This window comes from Vulpes vulpes, chromosome 2, assembly GCF_048418805.1.
Source record: "Vulpes vulpes isolate BD-2025 chromosome 2, VulVul3, whole genome shotgun sequence".
NCBI lineage: Eukaryota > Metazoa > Chordata > Mammalia > Carnivora > Canidae > Vulpes > Vulpes vulpes.
Window position 1 is genome coordinate 157,154,291 of NC_132781.1, and position 20,300 is coordinate 157,174,590.

At 56.0% G+C, this 20,300-nt stretch overlaps 1 protein-coding gene across 41 annotated transcripts in view; it reads left to right on the forward strand.

Moving 5' to 3' along the window:
• Nucleotides 1–20,300, forward strand: part of RAP1GAP (RAP1 GTPase activating protein) — a 63,366-nt gene that overhangs the window by 4,180 nt on the left and 38,886 nt on the right. For 12 of the 41 annotated variants that reach the window (XR_012000128.1, XR_012000131.1, XR_012000139.1 and 9 more), the window contains exon 2: nucleotides 12,686–12,721. The exons of 12 other annotated variants lie outside the window; for them this stretch is intronic. Coding sequence is in view for 6 of the 29 variants with exons in the window: in XM_072750850.1 (XP_072606951.1) it covers nucleotides 10,773–10,816; nucleotides 12,686–12,721 (80 nt within the window). In the remaining 23 variants the exon portion in view is untranslated. Of the gene's footprint in view, nucleotides 1–7,331; nucleotides 7,550–10,705; nucleotides 10,817–12,685; nucleotides 12,722–20,300 lie in introns of those variants that run through there. 17 more of the 41 variants (XR_012000122.1, XR_012000125.1, XM_072750850.1 and 14 more) reach the window with 9 other exon arrangements.

Sequence of the window (20,300 nt, forward strand, 5' to 3'; positions counted from 1 at the left end):
CAGAGATAGGAATGCATAGAAGGAAAAACAAACAGCAGAAAAACATGAAGAAAAATCTATTTGAGAAACTTCAAATGCTTTATTATCGCGAAAGAAAAAAAAATAAGCCTTTTTCTTCAATGTTTTGAGGTCATGGCGATTTTCTTCCCCGTAACTTCACATTCCCAAGGCAGTTGGCATTGCGATCACAGGAGATGGGTGGTTTCCTCCTCGACGAGGCCAGTGCCTGGCACACGGCAGACAGGGGGAATGGGCGCTCTTCGTGGGATTACGAGCTGCGCGGTGATGGGGAGTGAGGGTGCTTCTGGTGGCGTGGCTGGCGACAGCGTGAGAGGCGGGCATCTCGACACTGGCTTGGCTCTGGTGCAAGGTGTGTGTAGGGACCAGCTGGAGTCCTCTCCTGGACGGCCTCGAATGCCAAACTGAGGAGTTTGCCTTTCCCTGAAAGCCAGTGGGGAGACCATCAGAGGGACCAGCTGAACCCTCTGTGGGCAGGCCTTGGGGACCCGCTCACCTGTGCAGAAGGAGGAGCTAACCTGGCACGGTTCTCTGCCCTGCCCCACCATGGAAGAAAGGCTCCTTTGCCTGTTTCCCTGAGTCTCCTTTTCCTCATGTGTGCAAAGGAGCGTCTTCTATTCGCAGGACAGGCGAGAGGACCGAGGCACCGGCTGCTCAGGGAACTAGGGGACTGCCATCTGTGCTGGAAATCAGGAGACCTATTTCCCCCTTCTCACGCCACCCCACTAGTTAGGTGACCTCAGGCAGGTCACTGGGCTCTTCAAGCCTCTCTTTCCATCCGTGGAATGGGTGCATGCAGTTTCTGCCTTTGTAGTGTGGGTCTGATCAGACTTAGCTGGTGACGGTACTATATGTGGCTCAGGTGTGTTGTGTCTCTGGGGGAATCATGCTGTTTCTTGTAACTACTTGTTCCCCAGGCTCTGCTGAGAATTTGGGGCTGCTAAGATTTGGGGTAGACAGCGGACGAGGATGGATTCCTGAATTTTCCGGTCACTGGCCGGAAAGGCTGTGACCTGCTCAAGGCCACAGGGGCCACACGCCTGCTAGGCTGTTGTGGGAAGTGGAAGGGTGGGACTTGTGGGTTCAGCCCTCTGCCCTGCTCCTGAGTTCTTGGCCCCAAGTCTGTGAGGGAAAGATACCCTGAACCCCAGCTCGGAGGACAGCCTTCTCCAAGGTCCCGCTCCTCTAAGTCGGGGCTTTCGGGGTGGGGTGGAGGTGGAGGTGGCTGATGGGAAGTGACCTTGGGAACTTTTCTGCTGCTTGCATGCTCAGTGCCAGAACTGCTGGGCCTTGATTCCCCCAAAATAGGGTGTGTCATCTCCCTGCAGGAGACTGCCAGGACGAGGCCCACTGGTAGTGGAAAGCTTCCCATCCTTCTGCCTCTTCGAGGTCCAGAGAGAGTCCATCCACCCCTGGCAGACTGCTGCAAGCCCTCCCGCCAGCCCTGGCAGCAGGCTGTGGATACCAGGGCTGAAAGCTCTGTGTATGTGGGCTCCAGCCTTGTCCCATTCACCACCTGCTTCCACCTGAGATACTGGAGCATCTCTAGGTACATACATGTCCCTTCCCCAGGACCTTAAGCCCCCAGAAACAGGACTGGACAGACACTTGTGGCAGAGCCTTCCCCTGTCCCCCTCACCAGGCAGGCCCCCAGACTTCCCCGGCTGGGGCAGTATGACCTTTTCTGGTCCTCTGATGGGCAAGAGAAACCTGGGACCTGTCTCCTGTCCCTATACCCATGCCCCATTGTTGGGAACTAGCTGGCTAGCTCAGGGATAACATAGCAACCACCTGGAGGGTTCTGGCAAAGGAGAAGCAGAATAGAGGCTGAGTGATAGAACACAGGTCGGGGGGGCATTAATTGAGTACTTGAGTATGTGGGCCTCTATGCTAGGCCCTTCTCGTGGATCTCATTGAATCCCCAGAACAACTGTTATTAGACCTATCGAGGTTCAGAGAGGCTAAATGGCCTGCCCAAGGTCACCAGCTGGTGCATGGCTGGAGCTATTTGAATTATGGGCTAACTCCACTTTTCACCACTTTGGCCTACTGCATGCAGAATTAGAAGGGGTTAGGGGAGGGGTGCAGTAAGGAGGAAGAGGCTGAGCCCTTAGGGAATGACAGCAGTTCTGGGCAGGGGTGGAGAGGGGGTTCACACTCTGGGGCTGTCCCCTCACTTTGAGGACATGGCCCTGAACCTCCTCCTCCCCTTCCCTGTGGCCTTCCCTCAGCGCCCAGGCTGGCTTGGGAGAAGAGGATGAATGGGGAGATTCTTTTGCAGAGGTTCCAGGGTATGCAGAAGCCCACAGACCCTGGCTTCTCCTGGCCTGTGTCTCCCTGGCTTCTCCTGGCCTGTGTCTGCATAAATTCCCAGCTTGGAAACTGAGAAATCCTCAGCATCAGAGCTGGAGAGGAGCCCATGGGATCAGCTGGTCCAACCCCCTTGTTTTACAGATAATAATTATTATGATTATGCCCGATGGTAGCAATTCACAAAGGGCTTCCACATCTGGGTTGCCTCTTATGCACGCCAGAGCCCTTGGGGCTGGCAAAACTCGGGTAGTGGTTGTTATTCACCTCCCCGCTTGGCAGGCGAGAAAAACTGAGGTTTAGAGAGGCTAAGAGATGGGCCCCAGCTAACTTTGGTCCTGTGCTCCAGACCCAGATCTCTCCTCCCCCTGGGCCCCTTGCACCATCCTGGGACCCCCGAGGCCCAGAGCCCATGTGGTATGAGGACAACCTCTGCATTAGGGGCAGGGCAGGGGGCAGTGTCTGGGGGGGGGTTGTGGCTGGTTCTGTTCTGAGATGCGTGGAAGGGGGGACAGGACAAGTTGCAGTGATGCTCACCTTCCTCCCTGCATGGGAACGTACTTTCCTTCTCCAAGCCAAGGGACAGAGCTGTTCCCCAGAGACCTTCTGGCCAATGTGCCAGGCTGCCCCAGAATATCAGACTCAGAAGGTGCCTTGGAGAGCCCTCATTATACAGAGAAGGAAACTGGGCCCAGAAGGGTAGAGACCTGCCATAGCCAGTGACAGAGCTGGGCCTTGGGCACGGGTCTCATGACTCAGTGTATGGCTGTGCTAGCACATGTCCAGCAAGAGTACCAAAGAGAATTCCTACTTCCTGAATGCCTGCTGTATGCCAGGGCTGAGCACTTTACACTGAATCCTAAGAACGACCCTATTAAGAACTTTTACTATCATTACCATCTCTTTTACAGATGGAGAAAACGAGGTCTCAAGAGGTTGTGAATGTGGCCCAAAGTCACAAACCAGAAAGTGACAGAGGCGAGGGTTCAAACACAGGTCCATCCAACCCATGCCAATGTCAACTCCCATATGTAATAGGATAGGAATAAAATTGATTTTATCTTTCTTCTTGCTCAGCAGCCAACGTAGGACATCATTCATTCATTCACTAAACATTTATGGAGTACCTACCATGCTGAGGAGACCAGGAGCTGATCTGGAGTCTGAGGTGGGGAGTTGAGGGTCAGAGATGAGACAGTGAGGTTGTGGGTCTCCAGACATTCCTAAACCCCCCACCTCCATGTAGGATGGCTTCCTCTCCCCACACCTCCTGCCCCCTGACCCAGCCACAGACTTGCCTATGGGGTATGTGGCAGCCTGATTTACCCTCAGGCTGGAGCTGGAGACATGGAAATGGGGACATGACTCAGCAGGGGTTTCTGGATTTTGTACGTCCCAAAGAAGACCCTCCCTGCTGACAGTGGCATTAGCAAGCCCTCTGTGGGCACAAGGCACAGTGCTAAGTATGCATCACCTCTTGTACTGTGCATCAGCACTCTGTGAGCTACCAGCTAGTGTATCTCCATTCTCTGGATGTGAGAAGGGAGGCTTAGAGTCGCACAGCTCAGAACTGGGCTGGAGCCACTCTCTGGCTCTCATGTCTGTCCCCCACCCCGTGGCTCATGCTGCCCTGCTCTGTGTCCAGGCTCTGTGCCCTGGCAGTTGTGGCTTTGCATTTAGAAACCTGGTTCCTGGAAGGCAGGACTTCAGCCAAGCAGCAAGTATTTATTAAGCACCTAATCTGTGCTTTGGGGAAATGCTTTGTGAGGCTAAATTTTGTGAGGATGGGGAGATAGGAGTTCTTCTGTGAGGGATGGGGGTTCCGTGCAACCACCCCACCCAACCCCTGAGGTACCGGAGGTTTTCGGGCCTCCAAGGGTGTCACAGCAGGGCAGCAAGTGGTGTTTGAAGGGCTTTCTTCTTGACAGGAGCGTTCCTGAGAGTGACTCAGAGCATAGTTCACACCTCGGAGAGTCTTTACAGTCGACTTCTGCTTCTATTAACCCTCGGGCAAGCCCCTCAGGGGCTCGGTTTCCTGGTCTGTGAACGGAGGGATGATAATTGCACCTAATTTACAGAGTGTTCATGAGGACTGAACCAATGAGAGCGCCTGGTACAGGGCCTCCGGGACTAGTCGCTGCTCTTGCTGAGCTGGGGTGCATGCATGTGTGATGGGGGCTGAGGCCTTGCGGGGGGGGGGCGTCAGAAGCCGGCTCCGCTCTGTTTGCGAGCCTCAGTTTCCCCATCAGTCGTCGCTGACATAAAAGTCTTGCATGACCTGGGGCTTTTGTGGGGATCCCGGAGGTCCCAGGGCGCGTAGGTGCGGCCCTGTGACCTGAACACGGAGAGAACGGGTCCCGGGGAGAGAGGGGGCGGCGGGAACACGGTGGGCGGCGGCACAGGTGCCACTTTTGTGGCGGGCAGGTGTGCCATTGGGGGCCGGGAGAGGCGCGGAGGTTCGCGGTAGGGGGACGGGAGAGGGCAGTCTCTGGGGGCCACCTCCGCACTAGGGGAGGAGCGAGGAGCGCGGGGGGTGGCGACTGCGGAGCCGAGGACGCAGACGTTGCTCGGGGCGCCTGCAGGGTCTCCCCTCGCCCCCGAGAGGCTCCCCGGGTGCGGGCCCGGGGCGCTGTCCCTGGTGCTGGAGGCCGCCGGGCGCTCACCCTGCAGTTCCTGCGATGGCCAGCTGGGGGCGCCCGGGACCGCGGAGGACCCCAGCTTGGTTAGAAAAGGATTTAAAAGCGCGTTATTTTCCTGCAATGGTTTTCCTAGATAATAAGCCTACCTACACGCCTAATTCAAAAGCCAAACAATATACTACCGTAAGAGAAGTAAAAGCCCTCACTTCCATAGATAAGTCCTCTGGCATGATCACACCACAGGACCTAATGAAGTAACCAAATGCTTGCACCTGTTTATGTATAGACATAGATATAGATAGATAAGTATATATGTGTGTGTGTGTATAGGTTTAGACATGTGTGTAAATATATGCATACGTATTTACATTTAAGGGCAGAAAATATCGCTATACTTGATTTCGGAATGGCTTCAGTAGTTGCATCTTTGGAAGACCAGAATGTATTAAACCCACACTAAAAATACTCAAATGTAGGGGTACCTGGGTGGTCCAGTCAGTTAGCCTGCCTTGATCTCAGCTCAGGTCTCGCTTGATCTCAGGGCATGAGTTCAAGCCCTACATTGGGCTCCACCCTGGGCATAGAGCTTACTTAAAAAAAAAAAAACCCACATATGTAAACTGGACTTAGGTTCTAGGCTGAGATAAACAGGGTTTTCACCCACATGAATGTTTGGAAGGATATTTGATGCATGACAGGTTTTCTTTAGATGAGAGTCTCCTGACGAAGCTCTCCTGGCTGCTACCCACTGAATGAATTGCTAAAGACCAAAGCCACCCTTGTGTATTTCTCTAATGCTCTTTAGGGGGTAGAGCCACCGTTGTTGAGAATCACTGTCATCGTGGGGACCTTGGCCAGGTGAAGGGGGGTTCACAGAGCCCCAGACTGGCTCGGTGGGGAGGATTGGCACTTTAGGGAATCGTCAGGGCATCCTATCCCCCATCTTGGGACCAGTGGAAGTCCCAAGTGGGAAGGAGTTTTGCTAGGCAGAGCTGGGGGGGGTGCTCAACCCAAGTCTCCTCCTGGCACAGGGTTCAGTCAGCCCAGCTGCCCTGGGTGGAGCTCTGGGCATCAAGCAGTCTCCCTTCCAGTTCAGCCTCCCTGCTCCTGAAAATGCCCTTAGCAGGGGGGTAGGAGAAGGAGGCTGGCTGGATTCCAGCCTATAATGTGTGAGAGGGGCCTTAGCCTCCCTTCTCCTTGAGGATGCAGCAGTTGCACGCCTCTGGACCCATGCCCCCCCCCCAAAGCCATCCTCTCTCCAACCTCTATTTCTTCCCAATAGTTAGCTGGGCACACTATGTGTGTGTGTGTGCTGTGTGCATGTGTGTCTGTATATCACACGAGCGGAATGTGATCTAAGGGTGTGTGGACCTGTGACATCTATGCATGAATCTGTTGTCATTGGTGTGTGTTCACAAACACACACATGTGTATACAAATGCAGCCATAGTCAGTAAGTGAGTGCACACTGACTTGCGTGTGTTTGGGGGGGCTTGGCAATATAGAGACTGATGTTTATGTTAGCACATGTGCGTGCATTTGATCTTGATATGATCTGTGTAGGTGTGAGTTAGATGTCTCTAATTTGCATCGTACAAGGGCAAGTGCATATGTGACCTCATGGAATTTCTGTGCAGGGGTGCATGCAGGTTTACCACAGATCTTATCTGTCTTGTTCATCCACTATCACTAGTGCCTGAACAGGGTCACTCACACAGTAGGTGCTCAATGTGTATTTGCTGAATAATGGAAGGAAGGAAGGAAGGAAGGAAGGAAGGAAGGAAGGAAGGAAGGAAGGAAGGAAAAGGAAAGGGTACCTTCATGTGTGCCTGTGTTTCCAGAAGGACTTTGTTCTCAGGACCCTCGAGGCACATGGTCCATAGGGTGAACAGGGACACATCCTCAATGGTGGGGGTCTGTGTGAAGGCATTTATTTTGGTCATTCTGGCCAGGCCAGATTTTCCTAGTCTCAGATGGGGACACTTTGAGTAGGCAGGGGTCTCAGGAACCTATTGAATGAGACCGGGGTCACAAAGCCAGGATAGAGGATGCCTGGGTCAGAAACCTCCCTGGGAAGCTGCTTGGAGAAAGGGTGTGAGCCAAGCCACACACACTCTTCTCTCTCTTCCCAGGACCAGGGGACCCCCCAGGAGACTCCTCTGGGAGTTCAGGGCTTAGAGCATCTTGGAATTGGGTGGGGGTGGCTTGGCTAGAAAAGCCTCGAGCTAAGGATAATGATGCCGTGAGTCCATGGAATTCTCTCAAGGCAAGTGCATTTTTCCATTATTATGTCTTTAACCCATCAAAGTGAGAGTGGGTGTTTTAACAGATGAGCAAACTGAGGCCGAGGGAGGAAACCTGATTAATGCAGAGCCACACAGGAGGCTGCCTGGCTGGGCAGAAAGCCCAGGACCGCGCTGTCTCCTGCCCAGGAGGTTCCAGGCAGATAGCCTGAATGGGAAACAAGAATGGACCCCGCCAGCTCCATCTGGAGCCTGGGCTAGAGATCTTCCCAGGAGGCTGCCTCTTCCTATTCCCTTACATTTCTCTGCTGATGGTTGAGAAGTGGGAGGTGGAAGCAGGTAGGTGGAACTCCCAGAGGTCAACCCTGGGTGGACTTGGAAAGGGAGCTCTGCAACCCTCCACCCCTGCACCCATCCCTCCTCCTTCGCACAGTCTGGCACCTGTTTGAACAACTTGGGTGCAAATCTAGGAGGCCCAGAAATGGAAGCTTCCTCCTGGAGGGAAGGCCTGAACCTTGGGGGGGAGGGGGGAGCCTGGCTCTGGTTTCTAGGCAAGAGGCTGGAGGGAAAGGAAGAAGGGAGCTCTGTCCCTCCCCAGAGGTGGAAGGTCCTTCCGGTCTCAGTCAGGGAGCACAGGCTCTGTGCTGCCCTCAGAGTATTGAGTTCTCAGTGGAGACCAGATGTCTGGGGGGGTGTTACATAATGTGTTTGGGGTCACACAGCTAGGAAGTGTCAGAGCCTGGTCCAGCACCAACACCCTTACTGCGCTGCTTCTCTGTGTGTGTGTGTGTGTGTGTGTGTGTGTGTGTGTGTGTGTCTTGGAGGCCATCCCACGTGCCCACACACAGATCTGCCCCATTCTTCCCAACAGCTGCATGGTACTGCATGGAATACATAGACCTTAATTTACTTATCCGGTTCCCTCTGGATGGCCATCAGTTTGTTTTGGAATTCCTACTAATAAATCTTCACCACCTTTACAAAAATAGTGACTTCAGGTTCTTCAGACTAGTGAACAGTGACGCTGCAGCAAGTGTTTTACTCAACAGGCACTAGCTCTTCAAAGACTATTCCCAGTACTTATATAACTATTAACTTAGTTAATTTTTGGCAAAACCCTTTGAGCTGGGTACTGTTATTTTTGTCATCAGCCCATTTTGCAGATGAAGAAAGTGAGGCACAGAAAGGTTAAGTGACTTGTCCAAGGTCACACAGCCGACAAGTGGGGGAGCTGGGACTTGAACCCTGGGAGAGTTGAAGGATGGAGAAACAAGCACCTGCCTCCCTGTCCCTTTGTCCCTGGCCATCCATCCATCTTCGGGCTTCCTTGCTGTGAAGTGGCAGAGGGTAAATTCTTGGAAGTGGTCCTGCAGGTTAAGACAGCACATTTAAATTCTGCAGTTGCTTGAGGGACCTGAAGCTGGCCAGGGAGTGTCCTGCACATCCCCGGCAGAGGGACTGTGACCCCCACCCCCACCCCACCCCCAGCTCTCGCCAGTGAGGCAGCTGCAGCTGGTCAGAACTCGAGAGGCCAGAGCCCACACTGAGCTCTTTGTCTTCGGTGGGAATCCTGCAGCCCCCACAGCCCCTCTCAAGGGCTCACTGTCCCAGCACCAGCAGGGCCTCCTGGGGGCCAGGCCCGGCTGGGAAACTTGGCACATTGGAGACTACTTGGCCACCCTGCCAAGTGGACATGGAGAGCCCACTCAGGAATCATTCTCACTGAAAAGACAGACTGAGGAGGCTGAGTGTCATGACCAAAGGGGTGCAGCAGCCTTGGGTCCCAGTCCTGGCACTGCATATGCCTCCCCCCAACCACGGCCCAGGCCCAGCTCCTGGTCCCCCATCTCTCCCAACTCTCTGGGCACCCATGTGCTGCTATCATTGAGGAAAGGAAGACTTTCCCCTCCTCAGGCCAGCATCTAGGGCTTGCCCCTCGGGGGCCCTCCTGGAGTGCCCTGTGAAGAGGGGGCTTCCTACACTGGCGTGGCTGGTCCCTCCACCCAGGAATCTCTGGCCCTGCCCACGCAGAAGGGACCAGCCCGGGGTAGCACCTTGCCAAGAGGGAGCCAGACGCTCCTCTAAAAACCAAACCAAGGGGTTGGTTCTAGGCCTGAGGGAGGGGATCTCCCTTGCCCTGCTCAGCCTTGGAACAAGGGGCTCCACCCATCAAAGTGTGTGGAGAGGAGGAGTCCAGGGCAGAGGCGGGGAGGGGAGCTGGGGGCTGGCCCCCCAAGAGAGATGTAATTGCTGTGAGCCAAGGTCTCGGTTTCTTTATGTCTGAAATGGGGAGACCGGGGCATCACCTCCCTCGGCCTGTGTGAGGTGAACTGTGAAGGTCGGTACCCAGACACTCACTTCCCAGGGGAAGCTGGAGCTAGCCGAGCCCTGGCCCAGGGCCCAGGTGGAACAGTTCCTGAAAGGCTTCGGAAGAATCCCTGCCGCCCTGTCGCCCTGGCCTACTGGTGTACCCTCGGTCGTCCTCCCGCCCCCAGCGTACTGCATCCCTGCCTCCGTTCTCTGTGCATTCCCTTAGAAAATGCCATAGAAAACCTCACTGCTCTGAGCGCCTCCCTGGGGTAATCCCTTCCTCTTTGGGGGCCAGAGTGGGCATTCTGGACGGGGGGAGGGTGACCTAGGGGCAGGACCAAGGTCCTGTGTCTCCTGACACATCTTCAGTTGGGGGTGGGAGAGACAGCTTCCTGTAGGGTGGAACACTGGAGGGTCAGCTCTGGGTGAGCGGCAAGCAGAGGAGGGGGGCAGAGTGTGGGTGAGCGAGTGAGTGCCCTGCTCTAGGACTCAGAGCCCGGTTCCTCCTCCTCCTCCTCCCTCCTCCCGGGGAGGCTGCTGAGCCAGGGCACCTGGTGGGCCACCTCCATTCCTGCGCCCCTGCTCCTCCGCTTCCTCACCTGGCTGTGGGGGCACCCAGAGAGGGGGATGAGAGTGGGCACCAGCAGGGCGTCCTTTTGCCAGAAGAGAGGAGCTTTGACTTACGGGGAGAGACTCTGCAGCAGCCGTTTATTGAGCGTTTATTGTGTGCCAGGCCCGGGCTGAGTGCTCGGCATGGATCAACGCCATCACCCCAGGGGCCTGCGTGTGCGTGTGCGCGAGTGTGTGTGTGTGGGGGGGATTGTTCCACTTTACAAATGAGAATTTTGAGGGACGGGCGGGGGCAGGGACTCGCCCACGGAGCAGCCCACTCTGACCCTGGTTCCCAAGTTCTTGCCCCGGCCCGCTGCGTGCTCCCCCTGGCCATGGGGGCTGGCGGGGGGGGGGGGGGGGGACAGGGTGTCGCCCCCCGAAGAGGGTCTGCAGCCCGGGCCCCCCTCACCCACGGAGGCCCCCGGGGCCCCGCTCGGAAAGTCCCGCGAACCCCCGCCCCCGGCCGCGGGCGGCGCGAACAAGCGGCCCTTTCTGCGCGCGGCGCCCCGGCAGCTGGCCCCGGGCCCGGGGTGGGGGGGGGCGGACGGTCCCGGGGCTGGTGGCCGGGGCGGGGCGGGGCGGCCCGAGTTGCCAAGGTGACCCGGGCGCGGGGAAGGCGGGCGGCGGCGGCGGCGGCACCATGAGCGGCCGGAAGCGCAGCTTCACCTTCGGAGCCTACGGCGGGTAGGGGCGGGCGGGGGCGCGGGGGCACCGGGCGGGGCGGGCGGGGGCGCGGGGGCACCGGGCGGGGCGGGCGGGGGCGCGGGGGCACCGGGCGGGGCGCGGGGCGCGGGGCGGCGCTTCTGCACGTGCCCGGTGCGCGCGCTCCTGGGGCGGGGGAGCCCGGGCAGGAGCCCCCGCTCGGCCTCTGCAGCTGCTGGGCCCCTCCAGGGAGGGAACCTAGAAGCCAGCCGCGGGCCAGGCCCACCTCCCCAATTCCAGGGCGCCCCTGTCTCCTGCCACCCAACTCTCAGAAACCCCCCGCTCCCCCCCGGGGCTGCTTGCTGCCTGGGCTTGGAGACCTAGGGCCTGGAGGGCAGAGCGGTGGCTGGTCCATCTTGGGGCCACTGTCGCTCCCGACCCCAAGTGTCCACCGCCGAGGAGGGCAGAGGAGGGCAGAGGAGGGCAGAGGAGGGCAGAGGAGGGCTGGGGGATTCTTGCCTTGGGCCGACATTCGGTCAGTCCGAGGAAGGCTGGGTAGAGAGACGGGCCCGGGAGCCCCTTCCCTGGCCAGCCAGGTGGTTGGATCACCTTGCACTAGGCCCTGCCTCCGGGTGCTCAGGACTCACCTTCGGGGTGCAGAGCGGTTGAAGCTCACACACACATGTGTGCTGCTGCTGCTGCTGCACAATACCTGCTCTCTGAGGTGCAGGGGTTGTGTCAAGGGGCTGCCCATTGCTGACTGCCCTCCCTCCAAAGGCACCCTGGCAGAGGGGCCAGGGTGGGAGACAGGCTTCCCTCCCTGTCTGGGGCCCTGCCGGCCACCAGGTGATGGGAGGAGGCTGGGTATGCCCTGAGACCGCAGGTCACTGACACAGAGAGGCCACCCAGGGGGTGGGGGAGTGGGGCTGGCTTCTTGTAGGAGCAGGGCAAGCCCTGGCCTCTCTGGCCTCACTTTCCTTGTCTGCAGCGTCCACAGCAGTCCCTAGGACACCCCAGCCCCGCCTCCCCAGCTGGCAGAGTCTGGTTCAGGGCCCCTTCCCCACTCTCCTCTGGCCTCTGGGCAGGAGGCAAGACTTGTTTGTTGTCCCAACAGCTGCCCAGCCTCTTGGCCCTCAGCTGGGCGGGACAGTGGAGTTCTCTCCAGCCCCTACCCCAAACCCAAGGTGCCCTCGGAGGACTATGTCCACCCCCTCTCTCTGACGCTGGACTTGGAGGGATTTGGGGAAAACGAAGCCTGGGGGTGGCCCCTGAACCCCAGGGCTTGCGTTCTTCCTCTGGCTCTGCTTTGAGGGCCAGGGTGGGTGTGTGCTGGGGGTGGGGTGGGAGAGGAGGGTCCTCACAATCTACTCCCAGATCCTCTGGGTGGATATGAGTGAGCTCCCGCTCTGGGATGGAGGCAGGCTGCCAGGAAAGGCGGGCGGGAGGGGGGTGGGTGGGAGGGTTGATTTCTTCCTGCCTACCATAAACTGTAAACACCCACATCCTTTAATCCTGGCTGAAAACACTCTAAGCTGGCCTCTGCTGCACCCGCAGGTCCCTGCTCTGACCCCAAGCTGCTATAGTCAGTGTCCCACTTCGCCTGTTCCGAAACCTCCCACAGTGACCCCCCTTCTGCTGCACCCCATAATGGGCCCCTGCTCCCCTATCCCTGTGCCCCCGCTCCTACCTTTTTTCCTTACTGTCTCACTCTACACCTTCCCACGTCCCTAACCTGATATCGGGGCTCCCCGCAGCCTCTGGGGGATGGTGACAATGCATCGGGCCCCCAAGAGGCAATACCTCCTGCAGCCCGCTCAGGATGGGTGGTGGGTCGTTGGGGTTGCCCTGATGTGCCAGGCTGGCTGAGAAAGGGCTGCCCCCTCATTTGCTGCCCGTCTTGCTCTGTTTCAGAGTGGACAAGTCTTTCACCCCTCGCCGGAGCGTGTGGTGAGTACTGGGAGCTCTCTGGAGGGGCTGGGCTGCTTGGCTGCGGACACTCCCAAACCATTACCACCCCCTATCACAGACCAGACCCCACCAGTCTTTCAGCCGCCGTCCCCAGGTGATGGGGTGGGCAGACCCTCTTACCGGTTCTTCCCCCATCTGTCTTCCCCAGTTCTCTCTAGAGCTCCAGCTTGGAGTCAGGCAAGTCAGGTTAAATCTTAGCTTGGCCCAGTGCCTGCGTGACCTTAGTGATTCACTAACCTCTCTGACCCTTGGTGTTCTCATCTGTGAAATGGGGATGAAAAAACCTACTTGACAGAGTATAGAATTGCAAAAAACCCGAAACACCTAAAAAGCAAACATAGGGCCTGTTATACTGTAGGCCCTCACCGAAGGTGCTTCCTTCCTCTCTCCCTTCCCACATCGTGGCCCCTGGGGGGCTGCGGGTGCCCTTCGCCTTTTGGCTGACCCCCAAGTTCCCGAGTTCCACCCCATATGTAGCCTTCAGGATCCCTTCCTGCAGCCCATTGCTGAAGTCTGAGGCCTCCCTCTCTTTGGAGGAAGAGGGGGCAGCTGTGTCTACAGCTTTCTCAACACCGAGAGCAGTGAGTGGAGGTGCAGCCTCACCTCCGGGTTCACAGCACCCCCGATGCCCTGCAGGCAGGCGCCTCCCAGCTTCCCCAGCACCAGCATCACACGGGCCCAGCTGGCTGCTCCTGCTGCCACTTCAACTCCAGCGGGAGAGCTCATGCTTCCCACCCCTGCTGGGGGCTTCCCGGGGTCCCCGGGCCCCGCAGTATGCCCCCCAGCTACTAGACGACCCCAGTCTGGCACCATCGCCTCACCAGCTGCAGCGCTGTCCCCTCTAGGAGGCCACACCTAGGGTGCAAAGCACATGGGTGCCCAGGCTGAGCTTCAGGGCCTGCCCTTTTATCTTCCTTTGATGCTCTCTGTGCAGCTTAGCAGTTTCTCCCCCTCTCTGGGCTTTATCTCCTGCTGCTGTGCCCAGTTTGAGCCTCCACCAGTGCAAGACCATGGACTAAGCCCAGAGCAGGGTGGACTAGGGGAGATACAGGTGGGTAAGTCGAGGAAGATGCCATCCTTTTCTTCAAGGACTTTATTAATAATCTCCTAGGACCTGCCACTTGTCAAGCACCTGCTGCATACCGGGTACTGTTAGGTGCCTGAACTGTATCATCTCACGTCATCCTTACCACATCCCTGAGTTAGGGACTGTCATCTCTAATTACAGATGAGAACAGTGATGCACAGAGTTGGGGTGAGTGACCTGCTCAAGGTCATACAGCTATTCGGGAGCAGAGTTGGGATTTGAATCTAAACCTTCCGGACTCTGCAGAGCCCAGAGTCTCATGCACTTTGTCCCAGGGCCTCCAGACCACACGGTGGGTCTGAGCACTTGAAGGAAGACTTGAAGATGGAGGGGGTGACCCAGAAAGCCTACTCTAGGGAGCCCTGAATGAAGCTTCAGAGATGAAGGCCCGGGGGACTTCAGCTGTGTGACTATAGGCCAGTCCCTTCCCCTCTCTGGGCCTCAGTTGACAAACTTCTGGAGTAGGATTTTGGAATCACCAGGATTTGTCCATTACCCACAGTGCCTTGCCCCAGGCCCTCCTCCCCGGAGATGCTGTCCAAGGTGCTAACCCCAGTGGCCCTCCCTTCTAAACCAGTTGCCTAGCTCCCAGCCTGTACCTGGCACATAGTTACTGCTCTGTTAATGGGAGTCATTTTGATTATTAATTATGGTTTCCTGGTCTGTGATTCGAGGCCTATACCCACTTGTCCTTTCCAGTCTGGAACTCACTTCTCTTGTGAGCTGCATTTCTGATCAAAGGGACTATGGCCCCTGAGAGCACCATCTCCATACCTTTGCTCACATTTCCCCGTCCCCTTGGTATGGCCTCCTCTCCCATCTCCACAACCCTCACCACGCCTCCAGCCTACCTTTATTGCTGTCCGTTGAGTGTTTTCTTTCCCGATTCCCGTGCTCTGTCTTTCTCTCCTTAAAATACCTCCCTTTGCTTATCATGCCTGTAGAGCACACATTCGTGCTCGTTTCTGGAGTCATGGATCTGCCTCTGCCACATGATAGTGGCGTGACTTTGGGCAGGTCACTTCCCGTCTCAGAGCCCCACTTGATGCTCAGTAAGTGTTGAGTTGAATTTCTGAGTCGAGTGTATCCATGTACCGCTGTGGTATAAGGCAGGCTCTGAGGTCTTTGAAAGCAGGGGTTCCTTGAGTTACTTTTGACTTAGGCCCATTTTCTAGCACGAGTCACCAAAAAGTTGGGCTCCATTCTTCTCATGTCTCTCTGTCTTCCACACTGTGTTACACAGCTGCCCAGTAAATGCTTAATAAATGCCTGTGAATTGAACTAAATGGGTCCAGAGGGTAGAACAGTTGAAACTTTGTCAGGTAGGCTGGGAGAGCTTCCTGGAGGATATTTGGTTTCCTTTTTTTTTTTTTTTAAGATTTGATTTATTTATTCATGAGAAACACAGAGAGAGAGAGAGAGGCAGAGACACAGGCAGAGGGAGAAGCAGGCTCCATGCAGGGAGCCTGACGTGGGACTTGATCCCAGGTCTCCAGGATCAGGCCCTGGGCTGAAGGCAGCGCTACACCCCTGAGCCACCCAGGCTGCCCGAGATTTGGTTTCCTACACCCCTTTTTAAAAAAGGATTAAGAAGTTGGGGCTTAGCTTGGGGAGCAGCAAGGCCTGGTGTAGGCCAGATGTGATCATGGCTGGATTCCCCTACCCCTCCGCCCCTGAGCAGCAGGTCATCTGCATTGCAGAGGCTCAGAACAAAAAAGGATGAGGCCCAGTGGCAGGATTAGGAGCTAGTGGGACAGGTGGTGACTCTGGTTCTGCAGACCTTACAAGGATTGGACATTTAGGGGGGATTCAGATGCTGGGTCGAGGAAGGGGGGTGGAGCGGTGCCAGCGTGGGGGAATGGCTAGGTAGAGTTGTGCAGGGGAGGGGTTCTGGAAGAGGACTTGAGGCTGGGAGCCTGGGAGGGGGAGGCAGGACCCAGCAAGGATTAAGTGCCAGGAGTCGTGTCGGGCACTTTCGTACGGTGGTCTCAGTTGTGATGATAGTCTTGTAGGTTGGCCTTAGTGTCTCCATTTTGGAGACAAGATCCAAGACAGAGCAGAACTGGTGAGGGCTGGATTTGAATCCAGCCTTTTCTCCTGTCAAGGAAGGGCCGTTGGCCAGACAAGGAAGCCATAGCAATGAGGAAAGTTCTGATTATGGGGTGAGGGAAGAGAGGGGAATGAGATGAATGAGCACACCGAAAACAGGGGTTACTGCCCAGCCCCATGTGTCCCACCAGGAAAGCCCATCTGGTACCCAGATATTTCCCGTTGACAGTAAGGGTACCAGTTACTCCCATACATGAAGCTTTTCCTGGGTCTCGGACCCTGGGCCGAGCTCTTCATCTGAATTATTCATCCCATCCTTATGCCAGCTTTACAAACTAGAGACTGCTAGAGACTATTACATTCATTCCCCATTTTAGAGATGAGCAAACTGAGGCTCAGGGAGGGGACGTGGCTGACCCAGGGGCACACAGTGAGTGGTGATCCAAGACTGGTAGTGTGGTCAGCCTGAGCCCGTAACCTTAGCCCTTGCCCTCCTGGATGCTGTGTGTGCTGTGTGTGGGGCTGGGGTGGGTGGCCCCTGTCCTCAGGTGGCTCCTCTCTGTAACCACTGAGCTGGAAGCCCTGGGGGCCCGTGTGCTGCTGCAGGAAGCATGAGGCTGGCCTCATTAGTGGCTCTGAAATGCCAGGCAGGCACAGCCCGCTGGGCCTCCTCATCTATTATGCATCTGGTGGGCAGGCCCCCGGCGGGCAGCTGGCACAGCACAGGATGGGGGAGCCAGCAGCTGCTTCCTGAGCCCACACCTGCCACCATACCTCTGGGCAGGGATTCCCCCAAGGCATGCCAAGGCAGCTCCTGCCTCATCGCCCTGGCCCCCCTTGGGTGAGGGAGGCCCACTGTGGACGGAGGCATGGGTGCTGATCCCCAGCTCGTTAGCCTGCCCATCCCAGCAGCCACTTCTGGGACTGCGCTGGGGGTCAGTAGGGGCTAGGGTGGGCAGAGGCAGGCTGAAACAGAATCTTAGGCGCATGAGCTCCTGGCTACACAGAACCTCAGAGCGATAAGGTTGTGGTCATTTATTCATTCAGCCACAAGTAACTAGTGAGCAACTACTGTATGCCAGGGACATTTCTAGGGACTCCGATTCATTAGAAAATGGGACAGGCACAGTCTCCGTCTTCAGAGTTTGGCGAGGCCAGAACTTCACCACTTGGAACCTCAATTTCCTCATCCTTAGAATGGGGACTAGAGGAGACCTAGTCTATAAATAGATAAGAAACGAACCTCGGTTGTGCTGAATTTTAAGGATTTTATTTTTAGGCAATTTCTGCATCCAGTGTGGGCGTCAAACCCACAACCCTGAGGTCAAGAGTCGCATGCCCACCAACTGAGCCACCCAGGCATCCCGGTGGTGCTGAATTTTAAAGCAAGGGTTCATGCTACCAAGAGCTGATCCTTACCTAGGTCTTACTGCGTGCGGGGCTGTTCCAAAACACTTTCCACAGATCGATGGATCTTTAATCCTCACAACCACCTCATGAGGCAGCTACGGTTCCTGCCCCTGGTTTAGGGCTGAGGAAACTGAAGCAGTAGAGGGGTTAAGTAGCCTGTTCAAGGTCTCTTGCAAGACTCAGATTTGAACCTAAGCAGCTGAGCTCCAGTTTGCATATCGCCCCGTGCTGTACGGCAGGGAGGATGATCGAGGGAGTGATGGAAGGGCTTCCCGAGGAGGTAGCATTTGAGCCAAAACCTGAAGAATAAGATGAGCTGGAGATGTGGGAAGAGTTAGTTGCGGGAAGGAGGCATTCTTGACAGAGGGAACAGCAGGTGCAAAGGCCCTGAGGCAGGAACAAGCTTCGCGTGTCTTGGAGACAGAGAGGAGGCCCGTATTGGTGGAGGGAAACAAGGGAAAAACGAGGCCGGGGTGGGTTTGCAGAGAGGAAGAGGTAGTTTGCAGGAGGAGATAGATTGAGCACTGCCTGGTAGGGGTATGGATGTAATGTCAGTGACTGACGTGCAGAACGATTGTGTCTCAGACTCCTGGCTTTGTAATATCTTAGAATCAGAGAATTTGGGCCTTCTGGAATCTTTGAAGATGGAAGAGACCTTTGAGATACCATCCTATGATCTCCCTCTTAGCAAGGAACCTTTGCCTTGGTACATGATCCCTTTGAGTATTGATCGGAATGAGGCTTTGGGGGGTCTCCTGAGAAGAATGCACTTTTATTTTCAAGACCTCCTGAAGCCCTCCATCCCTGGTTGAGACCATCATGACCTCTGAGCAGCTCCTTAGCTAGCTCTTCCTTGCTCACTCCTCATGACAGGAGGCTCACTACCCTCAATGTAGTCCATTCCAGTGCTGGATATCAAAAATTCTTCCATACTTAAAACCAGCTGACTAAGCCTAGATATAGCCTCTGGGTCCTCCCATTGCCCACAATGGCCCTTTGATGAGATAAGGACAGGGATCATATCTCCACCAGCCTGTTGTTTCTGGACTCAACAGCTACTTGCCCAGCCCTTTCTCATGTTTACCCTCTGATCAGCTCACTCTTACAGGTGTCGAAGCGCTTTATCTTCCTAGATAGAAGGGGGCCAGGCAATGCCCCCTTCTAAGGAAGGGCCATGTCCTTCTGGGGAGGATGCAGCTGTGGGGGGGGGGGGCTCCTGGGAGCGACCCCAGACCAGAGAGGCCCCCTCTTCCAGGAAACAGACCCTCTAGCTTCGGAGATAAGATCCCCTCCAGATGGGTTTTGGTCCTGGGACTGCCACTGTTTTCCTGTGTGACCTTGGGCAGTGAGTCCCCATCTCTGGCTCATTCCCCCATGCCTGCCTTCGGCCCAGTGAAGGGACAGAGGGGGTCCCTAAGGACTCTGAGGTTCTCAGTCTGGTGGGCTCTGTCTGCCTCTACATCCCCAGCAGTGATCAGCCTCAGGTCCCTTCGTCGGTGGTGCATGGAAGGATTTGGGCTCTGTTTTTAGGCAGACTTGACTTCAGATTCCAACTTAAGTTTCTCTTACTTGCTGTGTGGCCTTGAAATTGCCAGTCCGCCTCCCCGAATCTCAGATTGTCCACAACAGTGTGGAGCTGTCTTGCTTACCCCACGGGAGTCTTAGAATGAAAGAAGTCCAGTGTGTGTGCTCCGTGGATGATTTCCCTCTCTCTGAACATTTGCATTTTGAGAGAAAAGCCTCATTAAGCCAAAGAGAGACTCATTAAGATTCTAGTACTACAATTTTCAGCACTATTGAGGTGGTTTGGTGGAGGAGCAGTGGTTATCAAGGGGACTCTTCTAATATTCCCAAACCCCCTAAAGGCTGTCCTCAGTTCAGGGTCCTCCCCAAGATAGTCATTCATTCATTCATTCATTCAGCAAATTAGTTCAAACAAATATTTGGTGTGGGGATGCCCTCTGAGGGCCAACCAGACCCTGGGGACATGGCACTGGAGATGACAGACAGGGCCACTTCCCTTGTAGAGTTCCCCGTCCAGAGCAGGAAATGAGAATAGAGGTGGTTCCAGTGGGGGGATAAGTGTCAATTGCAAAGATGTGGGGAGTTCTGAGGAGGACTCCTCCCCTACACCTAGGTATCAGGGGGGGCTTCCTGGAGGAAGCGACCCAGCTTCAATGTGGAGGAGAAAAGCATGTAATGGCATGTGCCGGATACAGGACAGAACTGGACCTGGCAGCTGCAGGTGGGAGGGGTGGCCATCAGGTCATGTTGCTGCAAGCCCCACTGGACTTCCTGTGGGGCTTGCAGGATCTGCCCCCCACCACCACTGGGTAGAGGCCTGCTGGGACCCCCATCACCCACTCTCCTTCCCGCTCCTGGAACTGCTCTGTGCTGTGACGTCTAGTGCTGGGTACACCGTAGGTTCCCTTCTCTGGGTCTTGTTTTTCTCATCTGTAAAATGAAGAAAACGAAAGCACCTACTTCAAAGATTATTGTGCATATTAAATGAGATAACGTGTGCCAAAGTGGAAAACCAGGGCCGGGCCTGGAGCAAAGCCAGCGATCGTGGTTATTGCCATGTCGTCCTTATCTGCTGGGCCCCACAGAGGGGCAGATTTGGGTAGACTCTGCCCTCTGGAAGCTCACCAACTGCCGGGAGGTGAGAGCTGCACATGAGCATGCTCCCTGGCCAAGGGCACCAACCTGACACATTGGCCCTGAGAACACTGGCTTCTGTAGCCAGACAGGCCTGCACCGAGTCCTGGCTGGGTGACCCCCTGCGGTGCCTCTCGTCACTGATCCGTGGTTTCTTCCTTTGTTCAGTGGGGGTATTAGTATTCAAGCCACATGCTCCGGGAGGGACAAAACATTCTGGGCCCAGGTGACCTGGAGAAACCCTCACTCTCTGAGGCTCGTTTCCCTACCTATAAAATGGGAAGATTGGCTACAAAACACTCTGATGTGCTGGGTTTCTAGCAAAGTCAGGTAGTCCCTAATCTTGACCTGGTT